A 25,712-nucleotide genomic window follows, 5' to 3' on the forward strand; every position below is an offset into this window, starting at 1 on the left:
TGTTGGCTTGTTTGAATCAAGATCCAGTTAGTCCGCACACTATAACTGTAACCACATCTTTGAAGTTTCTTTCAATCTGTAGGTTGCCTCCCTTCCCCTCTCACCATTTATCCATTGAAGAAACTGGGTTATGTATCCTGTGGAGTCTGGGTTTTGCAGGCTGACTTTCTGTGGTGCTTTTGACCTTGTTCCTCTGTCTCTAGTATTTGCTGTAAACGGTAGAGACAGGTGCTCGAGCCTGTTCAAGGCTGGGGTTTGTTGTTGTTGTTTTGTTTGTTTGTGGGTAAGGTCACTTCCCAGGCAGGCTGTCCATCAGAACACACCCGGCATTGGTCACCACTGGTGCACGTTGTCCAAAACCATTTATTCATTGAGAGTGCAAAGTGCGACCCTCAGTTGTGTCAGTCCCTCTTCAGTTATTAGCCAGATGAAACCAGAACTCTTTTAACAGCCATTTTGCAAAAAAAAAAAAAAAACCAAAAAAAAAAACAAAAGGTGAAGGGAGCCATAGATTAAAAGAGATTTAAAAGGCATATCTAAGCAATTACGTGACAATGACATTTGATCCCAATTTAAACAAATAAATTGTAAAACCAAAATTGACCTTTATGAGATAATATAAGCTGAATATTAAGAATTTTTATAGTTATTTTTAATATAGTAATACTTTTTTTTGAGAGTTCTTTTAGAGATACATATAGAAATGTTTACAAATAAGATTATGATGTCTGAGATTTGATTCAAAGTAGCACAGGAGGGAGAGTGGGAGGTGGGTCGAGATGACATATGACTGGCCGCGGGGTGACGATTGTTGAAGCTGCTGGTGGGCTTCATTCTCTCGACTTTTTATGTTTGTGAAGTTCCATATTAACCGAATTTTTTAACACCTTTATTGTGGTGTGACTCCTGTACAGTAAACTATACATATTTCAGATGTACAATTTGATGAATTTTGATAGATGTATACACCCATGAAACCACCACCACAATCAAGATAGCTGACATTTCCATCACTCCCCAAAGAGGTGCAATTTTTGAATTCCCAATTTATCCTTTCCCACTCTCTTTACCTCCTGGTAACCATAAGTTTGTTCTCTATGTCTGTGTGTCTGTTTCTGTTTTGTAGATAAGTTCATTTGTGTCCTTTTTTTAAATTCCACATATGAGTGATATCATATGGTATTTTTCTTTCTCTTTCTGGCTGGCTTCACTTAGAATGACAATCTCCGTGTCCATCTATGTTGCTGCAAATGGCATTATTTTATTCTTTTTTATGGCAGAGTAGTATTCCATTCTGTATACATATACACCACATCTTCTTCATCCAATCATCTGTCAATGGACATCAACTGAATTTTCTGAAGCTATATTATGCTATCATTACTTCCATGAGCATCCTTATGCAAACATTTTGTGTTGTTCTTGAATTATTTCCTCAGGAAACGTTGCCATGACGTGAGGCAGGACCCTAGATAGGGCCCTTCACACCTCGTTTTGAAGTGCTCTCTTTCCCGGCGGCCTCTGCTTGCACCCTCTCCTGATCCAGCCTCCCTGCCCAACCCCCCATCTCTGTCCACTTCCCTCTTTACCTGAGTTCCCAAGGTCCCCTGTCTGGATCCTGCCAGCTCCTTGGAGTAAACACTGCCTGGAGCTGCCCCCTCTCTCTTAAGATCTGTTATTTCCCTGTTGCCGCTGTAACAAATGACCACAAACTGGGTGGCTTAAAACAACAGAAATGTACTCTTTCACAGAGGAGGTGAGACGTCGGAAATCAAGGCATTAGCAGGACCAGGCTCCCTCCAAAGGCTCCGGGCGAGAATCCTTTCTTGCCTTGTCTAACATGTGATGGGCCCACGTGTTCCTGGACTGCTGTCTGCGTGACCCCAGTCTCTGCCTCCGTCTGCACGTGGCCTTCTCCTCTAGACCTGTGTCTCCTCTTCTGTCTCTTAGAAGGACATTTGTGGTTGGATTTAAGGCCCACGTGGATAATCCAGGCTGATCTCATCTCAAGATCCTTAATTACATCTGCAAACACCAAATAAGGTCACATTCACAGGTCCCTGGGGCTAGGACGTGGACATACCTCTTTTGGGGGCCAACCTTCAATCCACTTCATGGCTTACAGGACCCCGTACGTGAGACAAATGAAAACATCAAATAAGCTTCTTTTTCATAATCTATGGTTAAGCCAGAGGGTCTAAGCTCCAACCCCAGAGAGACTCCGTCCACCCCTCTTTCGCAAGGGAGTCTGGGGATCTCCTCTCTGGCAGGTGCGTGGGCGCAGGGGGATGGACAGACTGACCTGTTGCTCACCTGTCCTTTCCTGAGCCTCCCTGAGCAGTAGGCTCACAGACCCCCTCTGCCACGAGCCCTGGGTGGCATGGTCAGGGGAGGCACGGCTGGGGTGCAGGTGGGCTCTGACCCCCAGCTGATGGTGGTTTTTCCAGGAACTTCACACCCATCTTCCACCCTGATTATGGCAACTGTTATATCTTCAACTGGGGCATGACCGAGAAGGCCCTCCTTTCATCCAACCCTGGAGCTGAGTTTGGTAAGTCTTGGTTTGTCCTGGGGCCAGAGTGTGAGGCTTTAAGTCCTATCATGTGAGGCTGAAAGACCGAATTAACCATCAGCTGTCGAGGGGCAGGACCGAGGTCAGAGGGAGGAGGCACGTGGAGGAGCAGCCGTGGGGCAGGGGGCAGATGGCTTCTCAGTCCCCTCACCCAACACTTGTAAATCCCTGGGGTGGTGACTGGTGCGCCCATTTTGCTGATGAGAAAAGTGAGGAAGCAGTCAGTGTAGTGGTCGGGAGTGCAGGCTTTTGTGACCAGGTGGAATCCCAGCTGGACTGTTTACGCCCCTGGTGAGCCTGAGCTGAGACTTAACTTCCCAAAGCCTTCGTTTCCCATATGGTACAGAGCAGAGCGCAGAGTATACATGTGGTCGAACTATTGTGACCTAATGCAGGTAAACCTCTCAGCACAGGCTTGGCAAGGAGCATGTGCTCAATATATGCGGATATTTGAAGTTTTAAATAACTTGCCCAAGATCACACAATCAGCCCAGGCAGAGCCCTTGCTCTCAGCCTCGTTTCTGTGCAATTCTTGAGCAAGACAGACAGAGGTTGAAGCAGTGATTGGAGGTGAGGAAGTGGGGAGGGGGTGAGGGCAGAGGCTGCGTCTCAGGAGAGAGGCTGGTGGACTCAGCTCAGCTGTGACTCTGGGGCTGTGAGCTGGGCACAGGGACAACGAGGGGAGCAAAGCCTTCCTCCCCCGTTAGGTTCTGACCTCCCCAGCCACCAAGAGGCAGTGTCAAAAAAAAAAAAAAAGAGGCGGTGTCATTCAGCAACTGTCAGAACTGCTGGTCAAGAGGGTCGCGTGTGGGCTGCTTGCCCTTCACCCGCCCCTGTGCCCTTGAAGACACTGTATCACAGAGGTGCCAGTCACCTCACTTTACAAGGGAAGATGATTAAGATCAAGGAGACTGGCTGCCTGTTTAGAAGTTCCTCAACTCCCACTTCCTCACTGGGTGGCCTCAGACAAGTCCCTTCACCTCTTTGTGCCTCCGTTTCCTCATCTGTAAAGTGGGGACAATAATAGTACCTACCTCATATGCCTCTTGTGAGCACCAGTGAGATCGTGTAGATAAAGCCCTTAGCCTGGTACTCAGCATGCAGCAGGTGCTCAATAGATGCTCACCACCTTGTCCTAACCACCAGCCCTGTCCCATGGCGCATAAAACATTGGGTCTGGTCTCTGCCCTCAAGAAGGGACCAGTCGAATGGGGAAGGAAGACAGATAATAAAAGAAGAACCTCAAGAGGGAGGCAGGTACTTGGAAGGAACGTTCCAGGGCCAGGAGAGCATATAACAAAGAACCTGAGACCCAGACTCAGTAGTCAGGGAGGGCTTCTGGAGGAAGTGACACGTGGGCTGAGATCTGAAGGAAGACCAGGAGTTTCTAGGTGAAAGATGAGGGTGGAGACAGCATTCCACAGTGAGGGAACGGCATTTGCGAAAGGGAACAGCATTTGCAAAAGGGAACAGCATTTGCAAAGGCCCAACAGCAGGAAGGAGCATGGATGCTCAGGGGATTAAATGGAGAGAATGAGGACCCGTGTGGTTTGAGGTGGGGCCAGCTGTGCTGTGCCCCCAGATCTACCTGCCACATGGAAAAGAGATCATGGGGGCAGGGTGGGGGGTACAAGGAGCCCAGTGAGGAGACCATGGTGGCTTGGGCTAGGTTGGCGGCCTTAGAGGCAGCGAGAAATCTGGATTCTCATAAAGAGGAGCCGGCTTCCTGTGCAGACCCTGGAGGTCCCCTTGGCTGGAGGGGGCTTGGACAAGTGGGTGGTGGGTCTCCCTGCAGCCTGGGGGAGGGCGCTCAGGGAGCCCTCAGCCTCCTGTTCCCCTCAGGCCTAAAGCTGATCCTGGACATGGGCCAGGAAGACTACGTGCCCTTCCTCACGTCCACGGCCGGCGCCCGGCTGATGCTGCACGAGCAAAGGTCGTACCCCTTCATCAAAGACGAGGGCATCTACGCCATGTCGGGGACGGAGACGTCCATCGGGGTGATGGTGGTACGGCCGCAGCCCAAGGGCAGCCCGCTCGCCCAGAGTCCACCTCCCATGGTCTGAGAGGAGGGGACCCGGGCCTCCCCCAGCCCTGCGCCTCCTCACCGGCCACACCTGCCGTGCCTTCTGGTTGGAACCCCACCCCGGCCAGCCATGCTCTGGACCTGCTGGGGCCTCGGCCTCCATCCACTCTCAGCATCCCCTAGGCCCGCGAGCTCGGTGGGCGGGGGGACGGGGAGGCTTCAGGGGGTGACCAGGGCCCCCACAGACCACCTCTCACACAGGACAGGCTGCAGCGCAAGGGCGAGCCTTACAGCCAGTGCACCGTGAACGGCTCCGATGTCCCCATCCGAAACCTCTACAGCCACTACAACACGACCTACTCCATCCAGGTGGGACGTCTCCCTGGCCTGAAGCCTGAGGGTGCTGGGCAAGCTGGTGCCCGCAGGGCGGGCTCTGGTGGATCTTCATAACCACAGAGCGCCGGGGAACTGGGGAGCCATTCTAGTCCTGGTTGTCACCAGGGTTCGGGGACCTCTTGCCCCACTTGGCAGGTGTGCCCTTGGGGGTGCCCAGAGTGCTAGAGATCTCACTCTGGAGTCTCCCAAGAAGAGCCCTGTGTGTGTTAAGGGTTAACATAGATTACACCATCATTTGGTCCTTTCAGTACTCCTACGAAGCAGTAAGATACTAACAATTAGTATATTATTAGTATAGTAACAATACTAATTATTAATTATTATTGTTAATGCTTATTAATGGCATTTATTATATATTATTTATTATAAGAATTATTAACATACTAAATATATATATAGTTTGTGTATATATATGTGTGTGTATATATATACACACACACACACACACACATATAAAGTCATTTAATCCTCACAACAACCCTTAGCTGTAGATACCAGGAATGAGGTAACTGGGATTTACGGACCCCAGTCCAAAATGCCTCATCGATGTACCTGAGGAGTCCTGCCTTGTGTCTGGCTTTAAACCTCCTTGCTGCAGCTGGGGGCTCCCCTCTTGTCTTGATCTCCAAGGTCAGCCCGGGAGGCCTGGCCTCAAACCTGACCCCAGTGGAGAGGACAGGCTGAATCTTTGCAAAGGTGACAAAGGTGACCACTTGCTGCCACTGTCTCTGCCAGCCCAGTCTGCTTTGGAGGATAAGGAAACCGAGGCTTAACAAGGGGGCAGCCTGGTGCCTGCCCCTGTTCTGAGAGCCCTGAGCAGGGGGTGGTTTTCTCTTTTGCCTTAGTCACAGGAATCCACCCTCCCCTGTGCCCACCTGCCTGCCCACTCTGTCCTGCTGACCCCGTGCGCCCCGTACTCTGACTCTCCTGTCTGGAGGGGCTTCTGCCTGCGACGGAGGACTCAAGGAATCTCCCAGCCTCTGAGGGGTAGATGGACAGACAGGGCTGCACAGGGAGGTGGGGAGCACAGAGAAGGAGGCCATGGAGGCACCAGGCCCAGCCCTGGAGAGCTCATTCCAGAGAAACCTCAGTTCTTGCTTTGTCCAGGGCAGGCACCTCTCTGGCCAGAGACCTTGGCAAAGACCCGGGCCCTGGTCAGTTGCTCTGGCCACCCGCCCCCGCCCCACCCTGCCCCACCCTGTCTCACCTTGCCTCAGCCTCAGTCAGGCCCCAGAGAGGACTCCTACTTTCCAGGAGGTCCGGGAGAATGTGAGACACTTGCCTGAGGTCAGAGCTCCTCTTCTGACCCCACTGCCCCCCACCTCGCCCCCCCACTCACCCCTCCCGGCTGTGCCATTTCATCAGCCACCGCCCCCACCTCCTCCTGCAGGGAGCCCACAGGATGTGGACAGGATGTGTTAGCCTGGGAAGGAGCGGGCAGGAGGGGCGGTCGAGCAGACGTGGGCTCCGTGGCTGAGCCTGGAGCTGAGCCTGGCGGGTGGGGTAGCGCCGGGGTGGGAGTCGGGAGTCTCCAGAGGCTGGACTTGGGAACCTAGACAGTGGAGACGTGAGGAACAGCAGCTTCCAGTGCCCAGCGGCAAGCTGACTTCCCCGCCTTACCCGATAGGAGCTGCCAGAGTAAACTGGGGCTCGGGGACAAAGACCGGCCCCGCGACACATAGCTCCTCTCTGAGTGGACTGAAACCAGGTCCAAGTGACCTGAAAACCCAGTAAGAGCAGAGTCACCACATCCAGCCCTGGGGGTGCTGCGTCCACCCTTCTCCCTACCCGCATCCCAACCAGGGGACATTCTGTAGAATATCACTTCCTCTTCCATTGCACTGAGCATTCAGAGATCACCTTGCCTTCCCTGAGGGTTTCCCTCCGGGAAGAAGGAACACGGAGCAAGCCTGCCTGTCTTCCCTTCTGGGCCCTTCCATGTACCCGGGCTCAGGAGGCTGCTGCTCCCGGAGCAGGAGCTCCCTAAGAGTTAGCTTCAGTGTTGGAACAAGCCACCCCTCCCCACGTCATCTGGGGGCCCCGACTCTGAAAGGTGAGGTCAGGGGGCATCCTCAGAGAGCTGCAGCCCAGCCAGTCTCTGTGGGGTTCAGGGCCGGGGCAGGACAGCCCCCACAACTGCGGGGCGCAGCTCGGCCACCTCACCATTGCTTCTCAGCGGGAGGGGCATCCCCTCCCCCGGCCCCCCAGCTCCCTGGGCCCTTGCCCTGGGGGCTGGGGCGGGGACCTCACCAGTCACATCTCATTCTCTGTACACCCCCACCCCAGGCCTGTATTCGCTCCTGCTTCCAAGACCACATGATCACCAACTGCAGCTGTGGCCACTACCTGTACCCACTGCCCCGCGGGGAGAAATACTGCAGCAACAGGGAGTTCCCAGACTGGGGTGAGTGGGGAGCCCCCCAGCAGGGAGCCGAGGCCCACAGAGGCTCTGACCGCAAGGGAGGGGCAGGGCTCCACGCCCTCAGCAGGGCCCAGGGGTGCCCAGGCCAGCTCCTCAGTCCACAGCCCCTCTCACCCTGGCTCCCCGCTACTCCTCGATTCCATAAAGCATATGCTTGAAACGTGTATGTCTGGGGGAGAATCTGTACTTAAGGCCTGAAGTGCCAGGAAGAGGAGCCCCTGCTGGGCTCACGGCTGAGCTGGAGTCCAGGCCAGAGTCTAAACACCAGTGGGCGTGTGGGTGTTGTTGGTGGCAGAGAGGCCCATAACCTCTTAAAACTACCAAAACGTGTGGACGAGGGGGGAAAACGTTATCCCTTCCGATCACCCATCCCTTTCCATAAGGCCCCATTGCCCCAGCCCGCCCCCTACCCTCGGGCCAGGGTTGGGGGTGACAAGAGAGTGGCCCAGGGCCAGGAGGGCAGGGGGCAGCCGGAGGCTCAACGCACAAGCCCTGCTCAGAGTCTCTCCCCACCACCCCCTCCTGCTCAGCCTACTGCTACTCAGCCCTGCGCACGAGCCTGGCGCAGAGGGAGTCCTGCATCGACGTCTGTAAGGAGTCCTGCAAGTGAGTGCGGCCTGGAGCCTCGGGCGGGCGGCGGGGCGTGCGGGGACAGCAACTGGCCGCCTCCTCTCTTCCAGTGACACCCAGTACAAGATGACCGTCTCCATGGCCGACTGGCCTTCTGAGGCCTCTGAGGTAAGCCAGCCGCGTGGCCGAGCCCCCGGCTGCCCAGCGTTGGGCCGGAGGCAGGGCTGGGCGTGTCTGCCAGCCGTTTGGAACTTGAGAGAGTTCCTTCCACTTCCTTCCACCAGTGTCCCCCCAGGCACTGTGCAGGGGACACGGCAGTGAGCGAGAGACAGTCCTTTGCTTATGCAGCTTACATTCTAGTTGAAGAGACAGGCAATCTATAGAAGTGAGATCATTTCAAGGTGTGGTAAAGGCTGTACAGGAAGGAAACAGGATGATGAGAGTAACTGGGGGAAACCACGTTAGAGAGGGTGGTCAGGGAAGACCTCCCAAAAAGGTGACATTGAGTTCAAACTGGAGGATGGGGCGAGCCTGCCTGGGCGGGCAGGGGAGGAGGCTCCAGGCAGAAGGAACAGCAGGTGCCAGGGCTGGAGGTGGGAAAGAGCTGGTGCAGGGAGACCCCAGTGCCTTCTCCCCAAAACAGCAGCCACGGCGTGCACTGCTCCCTTCCTTTTCCTCACTGTGTCAACACATGGCCCCAGGGGGCTTCAGGAAGATACAGGGCTGTAGTCTGCCTCCAGCGGTAGCAGGGCCCCTGACCGGGAGGGGATGCCGCAGGTACCATATATTTCAGCTGCTTTCTTGGGTTTCAGGACTGGATTTTCCATGTCTTGTCTCAGGAGCGGGACCAAAGCACCAATATCACCTTAAGCAGGTGAGGCTGGAGTCTGGGTGGGGCAGGAAAAGCAGAAAAGAGGAGGAGCCAGAGCCTCCGGGGAGGGGTTTGAACACAGGGCAGCTACTCAGACATCTTCCCACACTGGTCAGATCCAGGCAAATCTAGAGGAGGAAGCACTGGAGTGAGAGAAAGGCCAGCCAAGGGGCTCAGAGCCTGCCACTTCCTAAAGGATGGCCTGTTCTTCCTTCTGTCACCTGTTCACCCCCACTCCACCCATCCATCACCCACCCCCCACCCATCCATCCATCATCCCTCCTTCCAGTCTTCCACCCATTCACCCATCTACACACACATCAATCCACCGACACCTCCACCCATCCATCACCCACCCCCACCCATCCATCCATCATCCCTCCTTCCAGTCTTCCACTCACCAACCCGTCCATATACACACCAGTCCATCCACCCCTCCACCCATCCGTCTACCCACACATCCATCCATCCATTTATCCCTCCATTGTCCATCCTTCCATTCTTCCACTCATCTGTCCATCCATCCATCTTTCCATCCATTCAACAAAAATACGCATTGAGCACAAGAAAGACACAAGGTTCATACTATCAGGAAGTTCGAGACCAGAGGACAAGAGATATGTGAACAGGGCTTCTGGTGATGAGAGTCTGCACAAGACCCTCCCTGTGGGAGCCCAGCAGGGAAGGAGGCGCCTTCTGCCTGAGATAAGGGAGGTGTGTATCAGGAGGTGACACTTGAAGTAACCCTCCAAGGAGGAGGAAGAACTGTTCAGACAAGTAAGAAGAGGCAACGGTGCCGGGCAGAAGCCTAGAGGTAAAAGAGCAGAGGCTTCCTGAGGCCCATCAGGTGCAGGGGGGAAGCCCACTCAGCCCCCTTCTCTGCCCCAGGTCCCCCAACAGAGGGCCAAGGCTTAGGACTCTGTGCAGAGTCTACTCGGAGTGGGGGGGGGGGGTGCTCAGAGCCGATCCTCAGGTCTGTCTTGGGCCAGAGAATCCTTTAGAAAGCTGGTTTAGACAGCGGCGCACAGGATGGGGGCTGGGTAAAGATGCTCTTTGTGGCCGCAAGGCCTAGAGGGCTCTCATTGGGACCTCACCATGCCTGAGAGAGGCTGTGTAAGAAGCTTGAGCCAGAGGAGGGTGGGGGATGGGGGTGTGTGCCTTGCTGCCTTTCGTGTGTGTGTGTGTGTGTGTGTGTGTGTGTGTGTGTGTGTGTGTGTGTGTGTGTGTGTGTCTGTCTGTGTCTGTCTGTCTGTCTGTCTCGGGAAGAGGGCACCAGCCCCTCCTGCTGCCTCCTGCAGGAAGGGGATTGTCAAGCTCAACATCTACTTCCAAGAATTCAACTATCGCATCATTGAGGAGTCAGCAGCCAATAATGTGAGTGTGGGGGCCCTGCCTGCTGACCCTCCACCCTGCACCCCGAGGGTGGGGTGGGTCCCAAGCCCAACAGAGGAACTGGGAATGTCCCGTAAGCAGTCCCAAATTATTTCCCTGGGCTGAGACCGGCACCCCTTCCCCCTGCCTGGCCAACAACACCCCCTCATAAAAGCCGCGAGGCTGGGCTTGAGGCAGGAGTTGGTGGCCTGACCCCCACCCCTGCCAGGCCCTCAGTCCCCTGCTCCCCATAGATCGTCTGGCTGCTCTCAAACCTGGGCGGCCAGTTTGGCTTCTGGATGGGGGGCTCAGTACTGTGCCTCATTGAGTTCGGGGAGATCATCATCGACTTTGTGTGGATCACCATCATCAAGCTGGTGGCCCTCGCCAAGAGCCTGCGGCAGCGGCGGGCCCAGGCTCGCTACGCCGGCCCGCCGCCCACCGTGGCCGAGCTGGTGGAGGCCCACACCAACTTCAGCTTCCAGCCTGACGTGGTCACCCCTGGCCCCAGTGCTGAGCCTTATCCTGATGAGCAGCTCCCGCCCATCCCGGGCACCCCGCCCCCCAACTACGACTCCCTGCGTCTGCAGCCACTGGATGTCATCGAGTCGGACACCGAGGGTGATGCCGTCTAGACTCTGCCCCTGCCCATCCCGGGAAGCCCAGGAGTTCAGCCCTGAGCAGCCGAGACCATTGCCCAAGGCCCTGTTTATGATGCCCTCTCCACAGGGCCAGGATGATAGGTGTCCAAGGCCAGAGTCTGTCCCTCTCCGGAGAGGCTAGCAGCCCTGGCCAGTCCCAGTCCTCCATGGGGTTGTGGTGCTGGTTCGGGTGTGGGAGCTGTGTTCTGCGCACAGCCCCAGCCTGATCTGATCCTTGGCCTGGGATGCCCTCAGCCAGGCTTCCAGACCCCGAGCCTCCTCTCCTGAGGCGGGCCACTTCCCTCCCAGTGACAGTCACCGTCTGCCCCAGGCGGGCATGCTGTGCTATCTGTCCCCAGAATCAGCATTCTTTTCCTTCCTGGCCTGGGCTGACCGAGCGAAAGGGTTTAGTGAGGGCGGCGTTTGTGGAGAGCAGGAGGAGCATCAGGCATCGGGGGCCCTGCCAGGTGGCCCGTGTTCTGTTCTGGAAAGTAAAAGCAGAAAACAACAGAGTCGAGCTTTGTTCTTTGTCCGCCTGGGCAGCCGGAGCGCCCGGATGCCTCTCTCGGGGCGGAAGGGCATCCATACTAACTTGAGAGCAGCAGCCTGGCCGAGGAAAGGCCCAAGCGGGTGATTTTTAAAGTTTCTTTCAAGTTGTCCCTGAAGCAGTGGCCTGATGACTATTTCAGCGTCATCCAACTTACTTCTTTGGGTTGTAAGAACAGAGAAAAAGGGAGGTATGGGGCAGCGGGGAGAAACACTCAAACTGGCTTAAGCAAAAGCATCTCCAGCAACTCGAACGATGTCTCCTCTCTCTCTGCCTTCCCAGGCAGGCTTTCCTTACATTGCGGTAGCAAAAGGCCATTTGCAACACCAAACACACCTCCAGCTTAGCAAACCCAGCTAGGAGAGAGCAACTATTTTCCAGTTGTCTTAGCAAGTTCCCAGGCTGTTCTCTCATTGGTCAGTGGTTGGCTCACATGCCTGTCTCAGAACCAATCAGTGTGCCCAGCTGGTAGGCTGCTGGGATTGGCCAGACCCTGCCCATTCCTGAGACCAGTTAGCCCCCAGCAGAATCACATCATCTGAGGGTGGTGGGGACACAGCTCCTAGGGGTGCCAGATAAAATACAGGCTGTCAAGTTAAATTGGAACTTCAGATAAACACATTAATTTTTCAGTAGAACTATATCCATGTAATGTTGGGGGCATAGTATACTAACAAATCTTTCATTGGTTTTCTGAAATTCATATTTAACTGATCTCCCTGTATTTCTCATTGCTAAATGTGGCAACCCCAAGGGCTTCTCCAAGAGAGATCAGGGAGCCGTTATCAAAGAAGAATGAGATCTGGCAGCTGCAGACAGTTGACCTACTGTCACCTGCCAGCCCCGGAGGTGAAGGAGCTCTGGCTTCAGAGCCTGGGTGTCCGTGGGCCCAGCCCAGCTGGTCTAGAACACCTGGGTTCTCAGCCTGGAAGGCAAACAAGCTGTTCTCCCATAAATGCCCACGATGGCACCTGTGGAGGAAGGAGGGGCCGCAGGCTTGGTGCCGCTCCAGCCAAAGGCAGCATTGCTGGTGGTTGAGTGGGGAGGGCGTAGGGGCAGCCGGGTTTCCCAGCTCAGGGCCCAGCAAGTCTGCAGGCTGGAGTCATGATTCTTTTCTTTTTTTTATTGAAGTATAGTTGGTTTACAGTGTTGTGTTAATTTCTGGTGTACAGCATTGTGAATATATATATATATTCCTTTTCATATTCTTTTTCATTATAGGCTATTACAAAGTATTGAATATCATTCCCTGTGCTATACAGTAGGACCTTGCTGTTTATCTATTTTATATATGGTAGTTACTATCTGCACATCCCAAACTCCCATTTTACCCCTCCACACCCCTCTTCTCCCCTGGTAACCATAAGTTTGTTTTCCATGTCTGTGGAGTCACAATTCTTGGTTGTTACCACACTTACTATGATGACTGGGACTTTTATTATTAGCAGTGGTGGTAGTTGTCACTACACTCACTATTATCATTTGTTGTTTTTAAACAATGGCTACATTGTATCAAACCCTTACCACACACCAGGCACCAGGCCAAGTACTTTATGTCTTATTTCATTGAATTCTCATAACCACTGAGAAATACGATCATTCCTTTTTACAAATAAATAAATTGATGCTCAGAGGTTAAAGTAAGGTACTAGAATAGATCGATATTTCAGTAAGTGCCAAAGGTGAGACTCCAACTTCATCCTCTTGCTGCCATAAGAATACAGTGGTCATAAGATACCAGTCCCTCAGAGGAGCCCAGGGCTTTTGTTTTTATTATCTCATGTGATGCTATGGGGCAAGCAAAGCAATGATTATTATTTAGCTCCTTTTGCCAGCTCTTTGGTCACAAAGTTAATTTGAGTTGAATTGACTTAAGCTAAAAAGGGAAGTCATTGGGTTCTTATAATTAAAGTCTAGGGATTTCAGGCATGGCTGTATCCAGCGTTTCACCTAGCTCTTGTGGTTTCTCCAGCTACTGGCTTTATTTTCTCCTGTGTTGACATCCCTCTCAAACAGTTTCTCTCCATGTGCTACTCTTCCCCCTACAGCCTCAGACTCCATTCCCTCAGCTCAGCAACCACAGCAGGAAGAAAACTTTTCCCTCACAGTGTCCTAGCAGAAGCCTCGAGAATGAGGCTCGTTCTGAACCGATTACTGCGACTGAGAATGGGAGATGCTGCCTGGCCAGCGCTGGGTATATCTATGGTGGGAAGCCCCTTACAGACTCCCATGAGAGGTTTGGTTCAGAGACATGTTGAAGCAGCAGTGGGAAGGAGTTTCCTGCCCCCAGAGCTGCTTGAAGAAGTCAGATGGGACCAGGCTGACATGCGCGCTGGCTGCCATCCCTCCCTCTCTTGGGGAGTACTGAGGGCTGAGGTGAAGATGGATGATGGCCCCATCTCTGAGCAGGCCCTGGGTCAAGCATTCCTCTCCCCTCCAGCTCCAGAGGAGAAAAAGGCAGTCCTATTTCTAATCTGAGGCCCCATCAGAGCCTTTTAGAGCTGACAAATTAGGCTAGCAGGGCCAAAATTACCCAGAAAATGGCATTCTGTCTCTACTTGCAAAGGGAGGGAAGGTTGAGATGCTGGAGGACTATGAAATTAACACTTACTACGTGCTGTTGCCCCCACTGTATCTCAATGGCTCTTCAAATCACCCTGTGAGTTAGGTACCAATATGACCCGTTTTTCAGATTAGGAAATGAGGCCAGAGAGGTGAAGGACTTTCCCAAGGTCAGCTGGGAGGTGGCGAAGCTGGGATGAAGCCCGTCCCAGTGGCTCTCACCAACACTGGCACAGAGGTCACTGCAAAAAGGTCACTTTAAAACGGCACTTTTCACCTTCCAGGTTTCCAGCTCCCACTTCAAGGCAAAAGCCAGCCTCAACCCCTGCCAGGGACAGTCTGTGATCCACCACGTGAGAAACCAAAATATTTTTCTCGGCGCAGGTTGGCAAGCTGATCCTCTTTCAGGGCTAGCCAAACTGGTTCCAAAGATGTGGGGACAGAGCGTGTGGGAATCCCTAGATGACAGACCCAGAGAGACATGGCCCTGGCAGCCCGGTGGGGCTCGTGGAGAGGCCGCAGGTGCAGCCTGCCACTCTGGAGGGCTGGCACGAGCAGGCTGACCCAGCTGGGATTCGGTGCCGCACCGCAGGCTTCCCGCCCCGGCTGACAGGAGCACAGGCGTCAGAGTCACCGGGCTCGCTCTGAGCTCCAGACCTGCCACAGTGTGGCTGAGTGACTCAGGGCAAGCCCCTTAGACCCCTCTAAACCTCAATTCCTTTGTGTGTGAAATGGGCATCATATTCCCAGCCTCCAAGGCTGCTGTGAGACATGGATGGGAGACAAGTAAAGCTCACCCGGGCCCGGAACACAGTGCACGTTCAATTCCATTAAAGGACCCTGAGAGAAACAGCTGCCTCCCTTTCTCCCAGTTTGTTTAGGCAGCAAGAAATCCTGGCTGGTCTAAGCCTGGGTTTCTCTACTGGAGGTGATCTGGTTATCACGACTTGGGCAGTACCACCGGCATCCAGTGGGTGGAGGCCAGGGATGCTGCTAAACATCCCACAGGGAACAGGACGGCCCCACGACAGAGCTGTCCAGCCCAGGCATCGGTAGTGCTGAGGCTGAGAAACCCTGGTGGACGCCAGCCCTGTTCCTGAGTTCCCAGCCTCCCTTGCAGCTGGGAGCATGTCCGGAGACCTGGCAGAGCCAATGAGGCTGAGGAGAAAGTCGGCGGGGGTCTCTAAGAAGGCCTTTGCCTCCCGGTGGAGGGAACAAAACTGCTGCTTGGATGCCGTACCTGCAGGTGCAGGAGTCACCCTGCAAGGATGAGGCACCAGGCCCGCAGGGGAAGGTCAAGGTCACAGGAAGGCTGGTCCTGGTCCTAACTCAGTCCAGCCACTACACCACAGCCTGAAGCCACCATCATTTGACTTCCTGTTACTGAGAAAAATTAATTCTGATTTGTTTAAGTTACTCAAATTACATTATTCTGTTCCTTTTAGCCAAGTACAATCTTAACATACAGAAGCTACTGACAGAAAACAAACAAAAAACAACCCAAACCTGACAGCACCTACATCCTACGGGTTTTAAAAAAGGGAAGATGAAAGGCCACAGTCTTCACCACAGCCTGCAGGACCCTCTGTGACCCACCCCTTCCTCTCGGACCCCACCTCCTACTTCTCACTTCCACTGCTGGCCGTGGACGTGGCTGAGGGGTCTGAACACCCCTGGAGCGCCACACATCCTCTGGGCCCGGGGCTGCCCACCCAGCTGTTCCGAGGCTGCAGCCCCCGGTGCCCTCTCCGCCCCCAGCACTAACATCTGGGGTGGTCTTGGTTCACCTCCCAATTCCCCCTCCCTCCCTCTTCCACAGCCTCTTTCCCGGCCACACCCCCAGCGCAGGCAGCACTGCCCGTGGGAAGCACCCAAATATTCACTGAGGAAAGAGGGAAAGAAAACAGCCTTCTTTCATTTCACAGTATGTATTCATTGCATTTGCAAGATCAGATCATTTAAAAAAAGTCATCTGAAAATTCCCCTCTAATAAATAATGCACCTCTAATTTACAACTTTTTTTTTTTTTTGATTATACAAATGAACCCAGCCTTTTTGAAACAAATTCTGCCAATCTCTGGTGGATATTTAGACCAAATCCATTCTGGAGAGTTCTGTGGCCCTGGAACCCTAGCCCCGGCCCTCTTGCCAGCCGGGTGCCGGGGGTCAGTAGTCCACACTCCGCATGGCGGCCACCGTGGAGGCGAGGCGCCGGGGCAGGCCTTTGCTGACCTGTCTGTAGTCCTCGGGTTTGGTCTTCAGGAGCGTCACGATGTTCTGGAGGGTGCGGGACGGCTGCAGGCCCAGGGCGTCCATCACGTTGATCAGGTAGTCTGTGCAGGTGGGAGCAGACAGGCGTGCCGACAGACTCAGCACCAACGCGATGAGCCCCAGAAGGCCTCCCCACCCCTCCCCTAAGAAATAAGGTGTCCCCCAGGCCCCCACGTGCTGGCTGCCAGGTCTGCCCTCAGCCCGCAGGCCTTGACTCTGAGGGTTTTTCCAAGTGGGTTGAACCTGACTGTGTGCTAGGCCCGAACCTAGGAATTCTAATTCAACAAAGGAGCTGCCAACATCCCCGCCATCTCCATCCCCACCCCCACCACACACTCAGCTCTCCAGCACGACCAGCTGACCTCACCAGAAGCTCTACACTGGGGTCTCCTGGGTTCCCAGACGACCCCATGGACCACGTGGAAAACCCAAGGGGTCAGGAACACGTGCACTGAAGACTTCGCAGTGGAGCCCTACAGTGAAGGCAAGGACAGTGCCCACATCTCCCAGATAAGCCCTTGGGGTACAAGGTAGAGTCAGATTCTTGAGCCCAGGCTACGTCGATGAGCATCTCCAAGAGAGGGTTGAAGAATCCTGTCCTTCCGAAAAGCAGCCCCACCATTCTAAACACCAGGCAAGCTTGGGCGGCATCGGCCAAGTGGAGGAGAAAACCGAGGCTGGGGTGACCTCGGTGAGTCCTTCCACCTGCGGATGTGGCTAACACCTGTCAGGCAGCACTGTTAAGAGGATGAAGTGGGATAAAGACCATGAAAGCACCTGACATGACATGGGGATCAATAAATGGGTGTTCCTTTCCTTCTTCCTTCCAGGGCGGCTTGGGCCTGGGCGAGGGAGGCATGGCCGCCTCCTCCGGCTCCTCCCTCTTCCCTCTGGTCTCTCCTTACTTTCTGATCGCGGCCCGCCCACATTCGTCTCTCTCCCTGACTCCGGGCAGGCTCTGTCTTCCCCATGTCCTCTTTTTGAGGCGGGGCTCAGAGCAGAGCCCACAGGAGGTGCCCGCTCTGCCCTGGCTGGCTCACATCCTGTCCCCCACTGGGGAGGGCACCGCCAGTCAGGCACCTGCCTCCTGCACACGCTTATCCATAAAATTGTGAGCTGCGCTTGGCTGTAAGCCAGGACCTGAGAAGCGGTAGCCCAGGATCTACTATGGTATCTTGTTTAGCCAGCAAGGGGGTTTGGGGCTTGTTTCTTTTTAATGCTTAATTTGAACGTCTTTAAGGTGGCCACGCACTGCCACAGACCTCACCGCTCTCTATCGTGTCACATCTGGCAGCTTCCTGGCCCCTAACCGCACTCCTCACAGCTAAGCCACTGCGGATCTGGAGGGGGAGCCTAACAGACTGGGAGACACGATGCGGACAAACCGAACTAGTTGCAGCTGGTCCTCTCCTCAGTGCTCCATCTATGCCAACAGGGACCATGAGCGAACACTCGAATCTCCTCATCTCCTCCCTGAACACGTGCCCAGTGAGGTGACGACAAGCCGGCTGTCGCCCTGCAACTGCTGAGAGCTGACCCGGGATGAGCACAGCGCAGGGAGTCAGCGCAGCTGGGTTGCAGGCCCGGCTCCCTCCCTCACTGCTCTGGGGCCAGAGGGAAGCGCCTCACTTCTATTTCTTCTCTGGCAAAACAAGAGGCTGGTGTGGCCCTGTGGTCACGCAGGTCAAAGCTCTGGCTGGGTCCCCAGGAGCTGATCTTTGAGGCTCCCACCACCCTCACCCTTGAAGGCTCCAAGAACAGGCAAGTCAGTGGAATGATACCAAGAGGCCGGGGAGCCTCCCCTACCACCTGCCTGCAGTAACCCCCACCTCAGAGCACCCCCCCCCAGGCAGTACTGCCTCCAGGGATGTGTGCCAGCGGGAGCAGGTGGGCACGCACGCCCTGACGTCAGCTGGGAGACAGGCAGGTATTCTGATGAAGACCACAGGACCACCCTACCTAGGTGGCCTCATGATGCAACTGCCCTGAGCCCCTGTTTCCTTATCAGTATAATGAAGGCAGGAGCGCCAACCTCACAGGGAAGTTTTGCGGATTGCGTAAGACAGTGGGTGTGAGTGCTTGGCTCACCGCCTGGCACGCCCGGCGCGTAGTGAGAGCTTAATGTCGATTTGGATGGCGACTGTATTAACAAGCAGCGGGCAAGGTGCGGGAAGGCAGCATCACACAAGTCTGCCCGACTCATCCCAGCCCATCTCAGCTTCCCTTAATGGTTCTCCCCTTAATGGTTCTCAGCCTCGGCAACTGTCAGAATCCCTTGGGCTTCAATCCAGATTGACTTTGTCAGAATCTCTGGGGGCAGGGCCTAGACAATCCGCATTTTTAACAAAGCTTCATAGACAAACCCAGAGCTGAAGACCTTCCTGGAGGGTAGAGGGACTGACAGATCCAACTGGCTAGAGCAGTCCCTCCCACCGCCCACCCAGGGACCCACCAATGTCGGTGGCCAGCTGCTTGGTGGAGTGCGGGGTGAGCCCGGGGATCTGCAGGAGGGCGTCGCAGTAGGTCTGCATCGTGGCTCTGGCGATCGAGCCCAGCCAGTTGTCTGCCATGTTGTCCAGCTCAGGCAGTTCATCCCCTGGAGGGGGAAAGAAGTCACCAAAGAAACAGAACCTGGTCAGGGAAACCCTGCCACCAACAGCTTTTACAGGGCGCTCTGGGTGATGGGGCAACCTCAGAGGTCTTGAAGGCTGGGGACTGAGTGTGGCCATGCAGGCCAGCAGGAGCTCTGCAGGCAGTAAGAGGGAGGGGGAGCCCCACACCCAAAGGAAGGAGGCAGGAGAGCTGGCACAGCCCACGGGAGGCAGGCAGCAATGGTCAGCACGCAGGCAGCATGTCAGGTTTAAGACCAACCCGACCAAGGAGCTGGGTGCTGCCTGACTTCTCAGAGACTGTCTTCTTCATCAGTAAGATGGCCTGGCTTTCAGGGCTGCTGTGGGGATGACACGAGGCCCGGGGCATGGGGCTGCCACACACTGAGTGCTATGTGCACGGCAGCTGTGTGTGTTAGAAGGATTACAGGCGCGGGGAGAAGTGGGCACCGGGAGCACTGGGGACGTGTCAGGGCCGGGTCACAGAGGGCACCCTGAGAACCACGTGCAGCCCGTGTAGTAGGAAACAGGCAACCCCTGCAGGTTCCCAGCAAGGCTGTGACAAGACGAGCCCGTGCGGGGAGGGCCCGCCACGCTGAGATGGGGTGAAGGAGGGCGGCAGAGCAGCCGTCCAGGCAAGAGAGAGACGGGCCTGGCTCCCGAGAGGAAGGGGCACACCCGACAGAAGTGGAAAGAAGGGGAGAAATGAGAGCAATATTCAAAAAAAAAAAAACAAAAAAAAACTATGGGGCCACGCAGAGAACAATCACACATTTAGAAGAAAACAAGCAAAACGCTACCACCATGACCACTACTACCACTGACAACACAGAAAATGAAGTTACTGGTAAAAGCACCATCTGCTTCGAGAGGAGCCCGAAGGCACGTGGGAAACCGGCAATACCAGCGGGATGTGATCTAGTTTTTCAAAATTTTTTTTAAATAAAAAATTTTTAAAAATTTTAACAGATCTGATCTAAAAGCTCTATACATCTCCAAGGCTTTTGATTTTATGTCAGACAGTCGTCCAGTAATTTAAACTGCATAATGTAAACTGGTTTCCTCCACATCGCCCATGCAAAGCATAAACACTTAGAAATACATATGTGTATACATATATACATATATATGTCAATTTGATAGGTTATAAAATGATATAACCTACTTTCACTTGCAGCTCTTAGAGGATTATCGAAATTAAACATTTCTCTGTATGTTTTAGTTCACTGGAATGCCTGCGTGCTGTCTGCTTATTTCCTGTGGGCGTTCATCATCTTCTTACTGATTCGTAAGGACTCAAAAAAATCGGGACATTAACCATCATCTACCATGGATGTCGCTATTTTTTCCAGTTTATCATTTATCTTTCAATTTCCTTTACAGCTTCTGTCTTTTATTGCAAAGTCTTAAAGTCTTCCCTTCCCTACCTCTAAGATGAATTAATATTCACTCATAGTTTAGCTTAACAGGTTTCATATTTTAAATTTGAATTTTAAATAGGATTATTCTTTGTCTCAAGAATTATATGTGAGTAACCTTAGTATTTGTAACCCTATGAAACTCATGGAGATTTTACTTGTGTTATTTTTGTAAACAATTTATAGAAATTTGACAACAATGCCGATTCTCTGTGGGATAAAAAGCTTGGTGTACTGATTCCATCAAGTATGATTATACTGAATAATTCCTCATTAATTTTCCGTTTTAATCTGTCAAAGCCTAAAGGAGAGGAACAAGTGGTTTTTTCAGTACGTGGTTTTGTCATTAATGTCTGACAGCTTCTTCTTTCTGTATTTCAGTGCTGTGTTATTTGACACATAAAGGTACCTGACTATTATAGGTTCACGGTGGAATCCACCTGTTATCAATACAAAGAACAACTTAGTCCCATTTATTATCTTTTGGTTTGATTCAACTTCATCTAATAGTGATGAAGTGATCTTGATTTATTATTTGCATTTACATGTGATGCCTTTTCACAATCCTTTATTTTTAACCTCTCGATGTGATTTTATTTTCCATTGTGGTACCTCCTCCTGAGCTGCTGAATCTTTTATATTACCAAGTGATTATTTTGTTTGTTTGTTCAGCCTTACAGAGGGAGGCCTATAATGCTCACTATTAGGAATAAGATGATTTTCGATCAGAGAGTATGCGGTCCCTCTTCAAATCTGTCAGGCCCAGATAATGAGAAAAAAGAAAGATTTTAATTTACTGTACTTTTATCTTATCAGTTTAGAGACCCAAGAGCCTTGGGGAGTTGGGAGCACACTACAGCCAGAGGCATCTGGACAGGAAATGCTAACCTCTATGCTGAAGAGTTTATTTTTGTCCTAATGAGAAAAACTGTTCCTATGAGGTGCCACTTTTCTTGGCATGTGGGCCACACAGAGGGGGAGCAGAGACAGAGTCAGATGGGACCCTTGCCCTGTGAGGTCACTCTGCCACCAGTAAGTGCCTATGACCCTGGGCCCGCCTGCCACCACCTCCCAGCTGAGGGGCACTGGTGGAGTGCCCCTCTGCTCTCCTCCCCAGGGATGCTCCACATACGGTGAGACAAAGTCAGGACAGCTCCTCCCCTAACCCACTCTGGCCTGCAGAAGCTCCTCGGAGGGTGCACTCAGAGAGGACCCAGACTTTCCTAGCCACTATTTTGCACTTTGACAATGATTTCAGTGGCAGTGTGGAGGATGTATGTGATGGGGTTAAGGCGCTACAGCGAGCATGTAATCACATCTGAGCCCACCACCCTTTCCTGCGGGTCTCTCCCACCTTGCTCTGGAGGAAACGGCAGCTTCCCAGCATGCAATGCCAGCTCCAAGGCAGAGTCCTCCTGAGTCACAAATGGCTCAAGGTTCAGGGGGAGGGACATGATGTACTGCCCGATCTGAAACAAAAGAAAGCGCTTTCAGCCCAGCATTGATGCAGTAATTATGTCGTGCGGTACATTCACGAGAAGGCAAGTGGCAGACAGACAGAACTGCTAGTCCTGAGGCAGCCCCAGGTCTGATCTTTCCAGAGTGTGGTAATATTGGTTTAGGCAACATCTAAAGCAACCAACAGTAGTTTGCATGTAGATCATAGATTCATCCTTCTCACTAATGGCCTCAATATTTTTGGAATGCATTCAATGCAAGCTCTACCTCAAATGAGTAATGGACACTGAAGGCTTTGTAAAATTTAAAGCACTTGTGTAAATATAAGTTATTATTACTGTTCATAGATGAAAAACCAGTAAGATGCTAATGTCAACAAGTGTGTGGTTGAGCAAGAATTCCAACCCTGTCTTCTGGATCTAGATTTGGGTCTCTCCCTTCTAGGTGATTTAACCAGAAGGAGGGAGGAATTTTGTTGGAAAAAAGCCAGTGTCTCTTAGTTTTCAGAGTACAAGTCCTTTGCCTCCTTGGGTAGGTTTATTCCTAGGTATTTTATTCTTTTTGGTGCGATGGTAAATGTGACTGTTTCCTTCATTTCTTTTTCTGCTATTTTGTTGTTAGTGTACACAAATGCAACTGACTTGTGTGTGTTAATTTTGTACCTGCAACTTTACCAAATTCATTGATGAGTTCTAGCAGTTTTCTGGTCGCTTCTTTAGCGTTTTCTATGTATAGTATCATGTCATCCACGAACAGTGAGTTTTACTTCTTCTTTTCTGACTTGAATTTCTTTTATTTCTTTTTCTTCTCTGATTGCTGTGGCTACATTCACCAAAACCAAGTTGAATAAAAGTGACGAAAGTGGGCATCCTTGTCTTGTTCCTGATCTTAGAGGAAATGCTTTCAGCTTTTCATTAAGTACAACGTTAGCTGTGGGTTTGTCATATATGGCCTATATTATGTTGCGGTATGTTCCCTCTATGCCCACTTTGGAAAGTATATGTTTTGTTTCTAAATAAGGTTGATCTCCAGGTTACAACAATGCAATATATACTTTTAAAAAAAGGTACTGGAGCCTGATACTGCTTTTTTTTTTCGCTTCCATATTGATTCCACACATTCATTCCAACTTAGAATCGACGCTGGTTTGGTAAGCTAGTCCAAGGACTATCAGAGTGAGATCTTTTGGTCTACACATCTCCACAGTGGCAGGTCCCTCTAAGAGTGTGGTGTCCAGAAGTTAAGGCAGACTCCCCAAAATCTACCAGCCCAGAGGACTACAGGATGATTATACCCTCATTTCTAAACATTTAATGTAGTCCATCATGCTAACAAAAATTGTTAGTTTGGTCTCCCTTTAAAGAGGCTGATTTAAATTAAATCAGCACTTTTCCCTTTCATTTACTTAGCATAATCTTTCACTCAAACTAGACAAGTGGTCACTTAACCTCACTAATAATAACCTCACAACCGCTGTACATGTCAGCTTGAAATGGCAACAAATTCATCCTTTTTTCCCCAGACTGGAAGAGGAGAAGGATGCTGACTTCTGGGGTTAGAATGTCTCCATTCTAATTCCATTCAGTAAGCACTTCCTGAATACCTACTATGTGCAGAGACCACAGGCACATTCCTATGTTCGGTACTTATTTCATCCATAGTCAAAACTGCCTGACTAAGTCCACAGAGCTAGTTTTACTTGAAACAGAGAATCATCACCATCATGCCTTACATCTATGTTGCTTTCTTTCAAAACATTTTCTCCTGTTTCATCCCTTTATACTGTTCACGTAGTTTGGGGTAAGTGAGGGCATTCACCAGCAAGGCAAAGTGTCAATTAGGTGCAAAATTTCAATAATCTGACATCTCAAACTTCAATTAATTGGCCTTAGATTGTGGGGACTGCATGGTTCCTAGAGATTCCACGATGCCAGGTTTCTCTCAGGAGTTCTGTCTATATTTACTTCTCGGAAATCAATGTGGGAAGGGATCCCCACCATCACACCTGCAGATGTCGTCCACTATCCCCAAATATCCAACAAATACTCCCTGAGGTCCTGTTTGGGTAAGCGCAGTGACTCAGGAGAAACAAAAAGCTTTGCGGTCAGGAGGACCTGGGTTTGCGTTCTGGCTCTACCACTGTGTGACGCTGGACAACTTACTTCACGTGTTGGGGCCTTGTTTCATCACCTCTGAAATGAGCATGATCTCATACTTACTTCAAAGGGCTGTGGTGAGGATGAAATTAATATTGTGTGCACCTGGCATCCAAACAGAGCAGCCGCTGGATAAAGACCTTCCCCGCCCCACTCCCATCCCCCAGAGAATGGTGCTTTTGCCTGTGAAACACGGCTACCCACAACTGGCTCACAGGGTTGTTGTTGAGATAAAATTCTATCTAGACTGTGCACTATCTCAAGGCACCGATAAGAGCCCAGCACTGTCCTGGCATGCAGTGTTCAATAAACGTTCACTTCCTGAGTTCAGGCCATCAGGTGCGGTAGCTACCTGGGGGCTGATGAGTCACGGTAGGTGGGAGAGGGCCCTGACCTAGAAACTCACCCTTGCCTTCCTCACTCCTCTACATCTCGGTTTCCTCAACTTTAAAATCAATTTGAGAACCTCTCAAAACCTTTCTAGCAACATCATTGCTGGAATGCTGGAATCTGTTTAGATTACAATGCACACTGTCTCAACTCTAAAAATGAGATTATTCCCATTGGTTGTGAAGACGAACCCACATTTTCAGTCCCCTCAGTGCAGGATACTGGGTAACGAATGCCCTAAAAAACAGCAGGAAAGCAGCTGCCACCTGGGACTGGACGCTGCTCCCAGTGAACAGGGAGGGATTGGACTGCCGTCCCCACTGCTGCCCGCCAGCGGGCTCACCACGCGCTGCTTCTAACTGCACAATATTTACTTTCAAAATTCCTTTGCTTCTATTACAGTGGTCAAAACTTGCATGGGGGTGAGTTCTAAAGTGAGAGCTTAAGGTAGAAATCACCCATCTCAAAATTACCCTTGAAAATCCCAGAAATCTCCCCCAGTGTGTGGAATCCATGGTGCGGGTACATTACCTCTACACTGTATTTCTTATGCACACAGACACTTAAGCGCCAGGAGCCGGACTGCAGGAAGGAGTGAAAGGGAAGGCCATGGGGGCGGGGGGGGGGGGGGGTGGGACGGGACAGACTGGGAGTTCAAAATGTAGAATAGATAAACAAGATTATACTGTATAGCACAGGGAAATATATACAAGATCTTGTGGTAGCTCACAGTGAAAATAAAAAAAGTGACAATGAATATATGTATGTTCATGTATAACTGAAAAATTGTGCTCTACAGTGGAATTTGACACAACATTGTAAAATGACTATAACTCAATAAAAAAAAAAGCTTTAAAAAAACCAATTCAAATAAAAATTAAAGTTAAAATTAAAAAAAGGGAAGGCCATGCACAGACGTCTTGGGTGACCATGGACTCCCAGGAGTGCAAGGTGAAGCGGGAAAGGATTCCAAGTGCCCCTGCTCCCCTGTTGGGCTTATTCTGTTCTTTGTTAGTATTAAGTCTCTATAACCATAATTCTTGCTAAGAGATTAATTTGCTGCTGTGGAACTGAACATGAGAGCTCTCAGCCTGGGCTGGGCACGCGGTAGCTGCTCACTACAAGTTTTCTGAATTGGAATTCAGAACTAAAGACACAATGTTCTTCTGAAAAGTTACAAAGAATCCAAACACAGCCTCCTGCTTCCTGTCTTCCCAAATCGGAATCTCCTACTGGATTCACACCCTGATGCCCTCAGGCTCTGGCCACACCTCATATTGAGAGGGACGGAGGAGGGGCAGGAATGTGTTAGGTTCTGAAACCAGCGTGTGTTTCACCAGCTGGTTTAAGGAAATCAGCTGCATTTCCTCAAAGTCCTGGATATGGATGGAGACTATCCAAAAGCAAAGGTGCAGACAGCACAGATGTGGTGCGG

General features: G+C 51.8%; 2 protein-coding genes across 3 annotated transcripts in view; one reads left to right on the forward strand and one right to left on the reverse strand.

Annotated features, from left to right (window-relative positions):
* The window catches only part of SCNN1B (sodium channel epithelial 1 subunit beta), a 55,589-nt gene extending 44,211 nt beyond the window's left edge, over nucleotides 1-11,378 (forward strand). Inside the window, exons 5-13 of the mRNA XM_031433057.2 lie at nucleotides 2,448-2,551; nucleotides 4,415-4,578; nucleotides 4,857-4,964; nucleotides 7,278-7,395; nucleotides 7,944-8,019; nucleotides 8,094-8,151; nucleotides 8,796-8,857; nucleotides 10,153-10,228; nucleotides 10,480-11,378. Coding sequence (XP_031288917.1) covers nucleotides 2,448-2,551; nucleotides 4,415-4,578; nucleotides 4,857-4,964; nucleotides 7,278-7,395; nucleotides 7,944-8,019; nucleotides 8,094-8,151; nucleotides 8,796-8,857; nucleotides 10,153-10,228; nucleotides 10,480-10,860 — 1,147 coding nt within the window. The 3' untranslated portion in view covers nucleotides 10,861-11,378. The remainder of the gene's footprint in view (nucleotides 1-2,447; nucleotides 2,552-4,414; nucleotides 4,579-4,856; nucleotides 4,965-7,277; nucleotides 7,396-7,943; nucleotides 8,020-8,093; nucleotides 8,152-8,795; nucleotides 8,858-10,152; nucleotides 10,229-10,479) is intronic.
* A 4,506-nt stretch (nucleotides 11,379-15,884) lies between these two features.
* Nucleotides 15,885-25,712, reverse strand: part of COG7 (component of oligomeric golgi complex 7) — a 59,199-nt gene continuing 49,371 nt past the window's right edge. For both annotated transcript variants that reach the window (XM_010986918.3, XM_064478518.1), the window contains exons 15-17: nucleotides 21,628-21,742; nucleotides 18,699-18,842; nucleotides 15,885-16,308 (exon numbers count right to left, since the gene is read on the reverse strand). In XM_010986918.3, coding sequence (XP_010985220.1) covers nucleotides 16,142-16,308; nucleotides 18,699-18,842; nucleotides 21,628-21,742 — 426 coding nt within the window. In that variant the 3' untranslated portion in view covers nucleotides 15,885-16,141. The remainder of the gene's footprint in view (nucleotides 16,309-18,698; nucleotides 18,843-21,627; nucleotides 21,743-25,712) is intronic.

The sequence above is a fragment of the Camelus dromedarius genome, chromosome 24 (assembly GCF_036321535.1).
Source record: "Camelus dromedarius isolate mCamDro1 chromosome 24, mCamDro1.pat, whole genome shotgun sequence".
Classification (NCBI taxonomy): Eukaryota; Metazoa; Chordata; class Mammalia; order Artiodactyla; family Camelidae; genus Camelus; species Camelus dromedarius.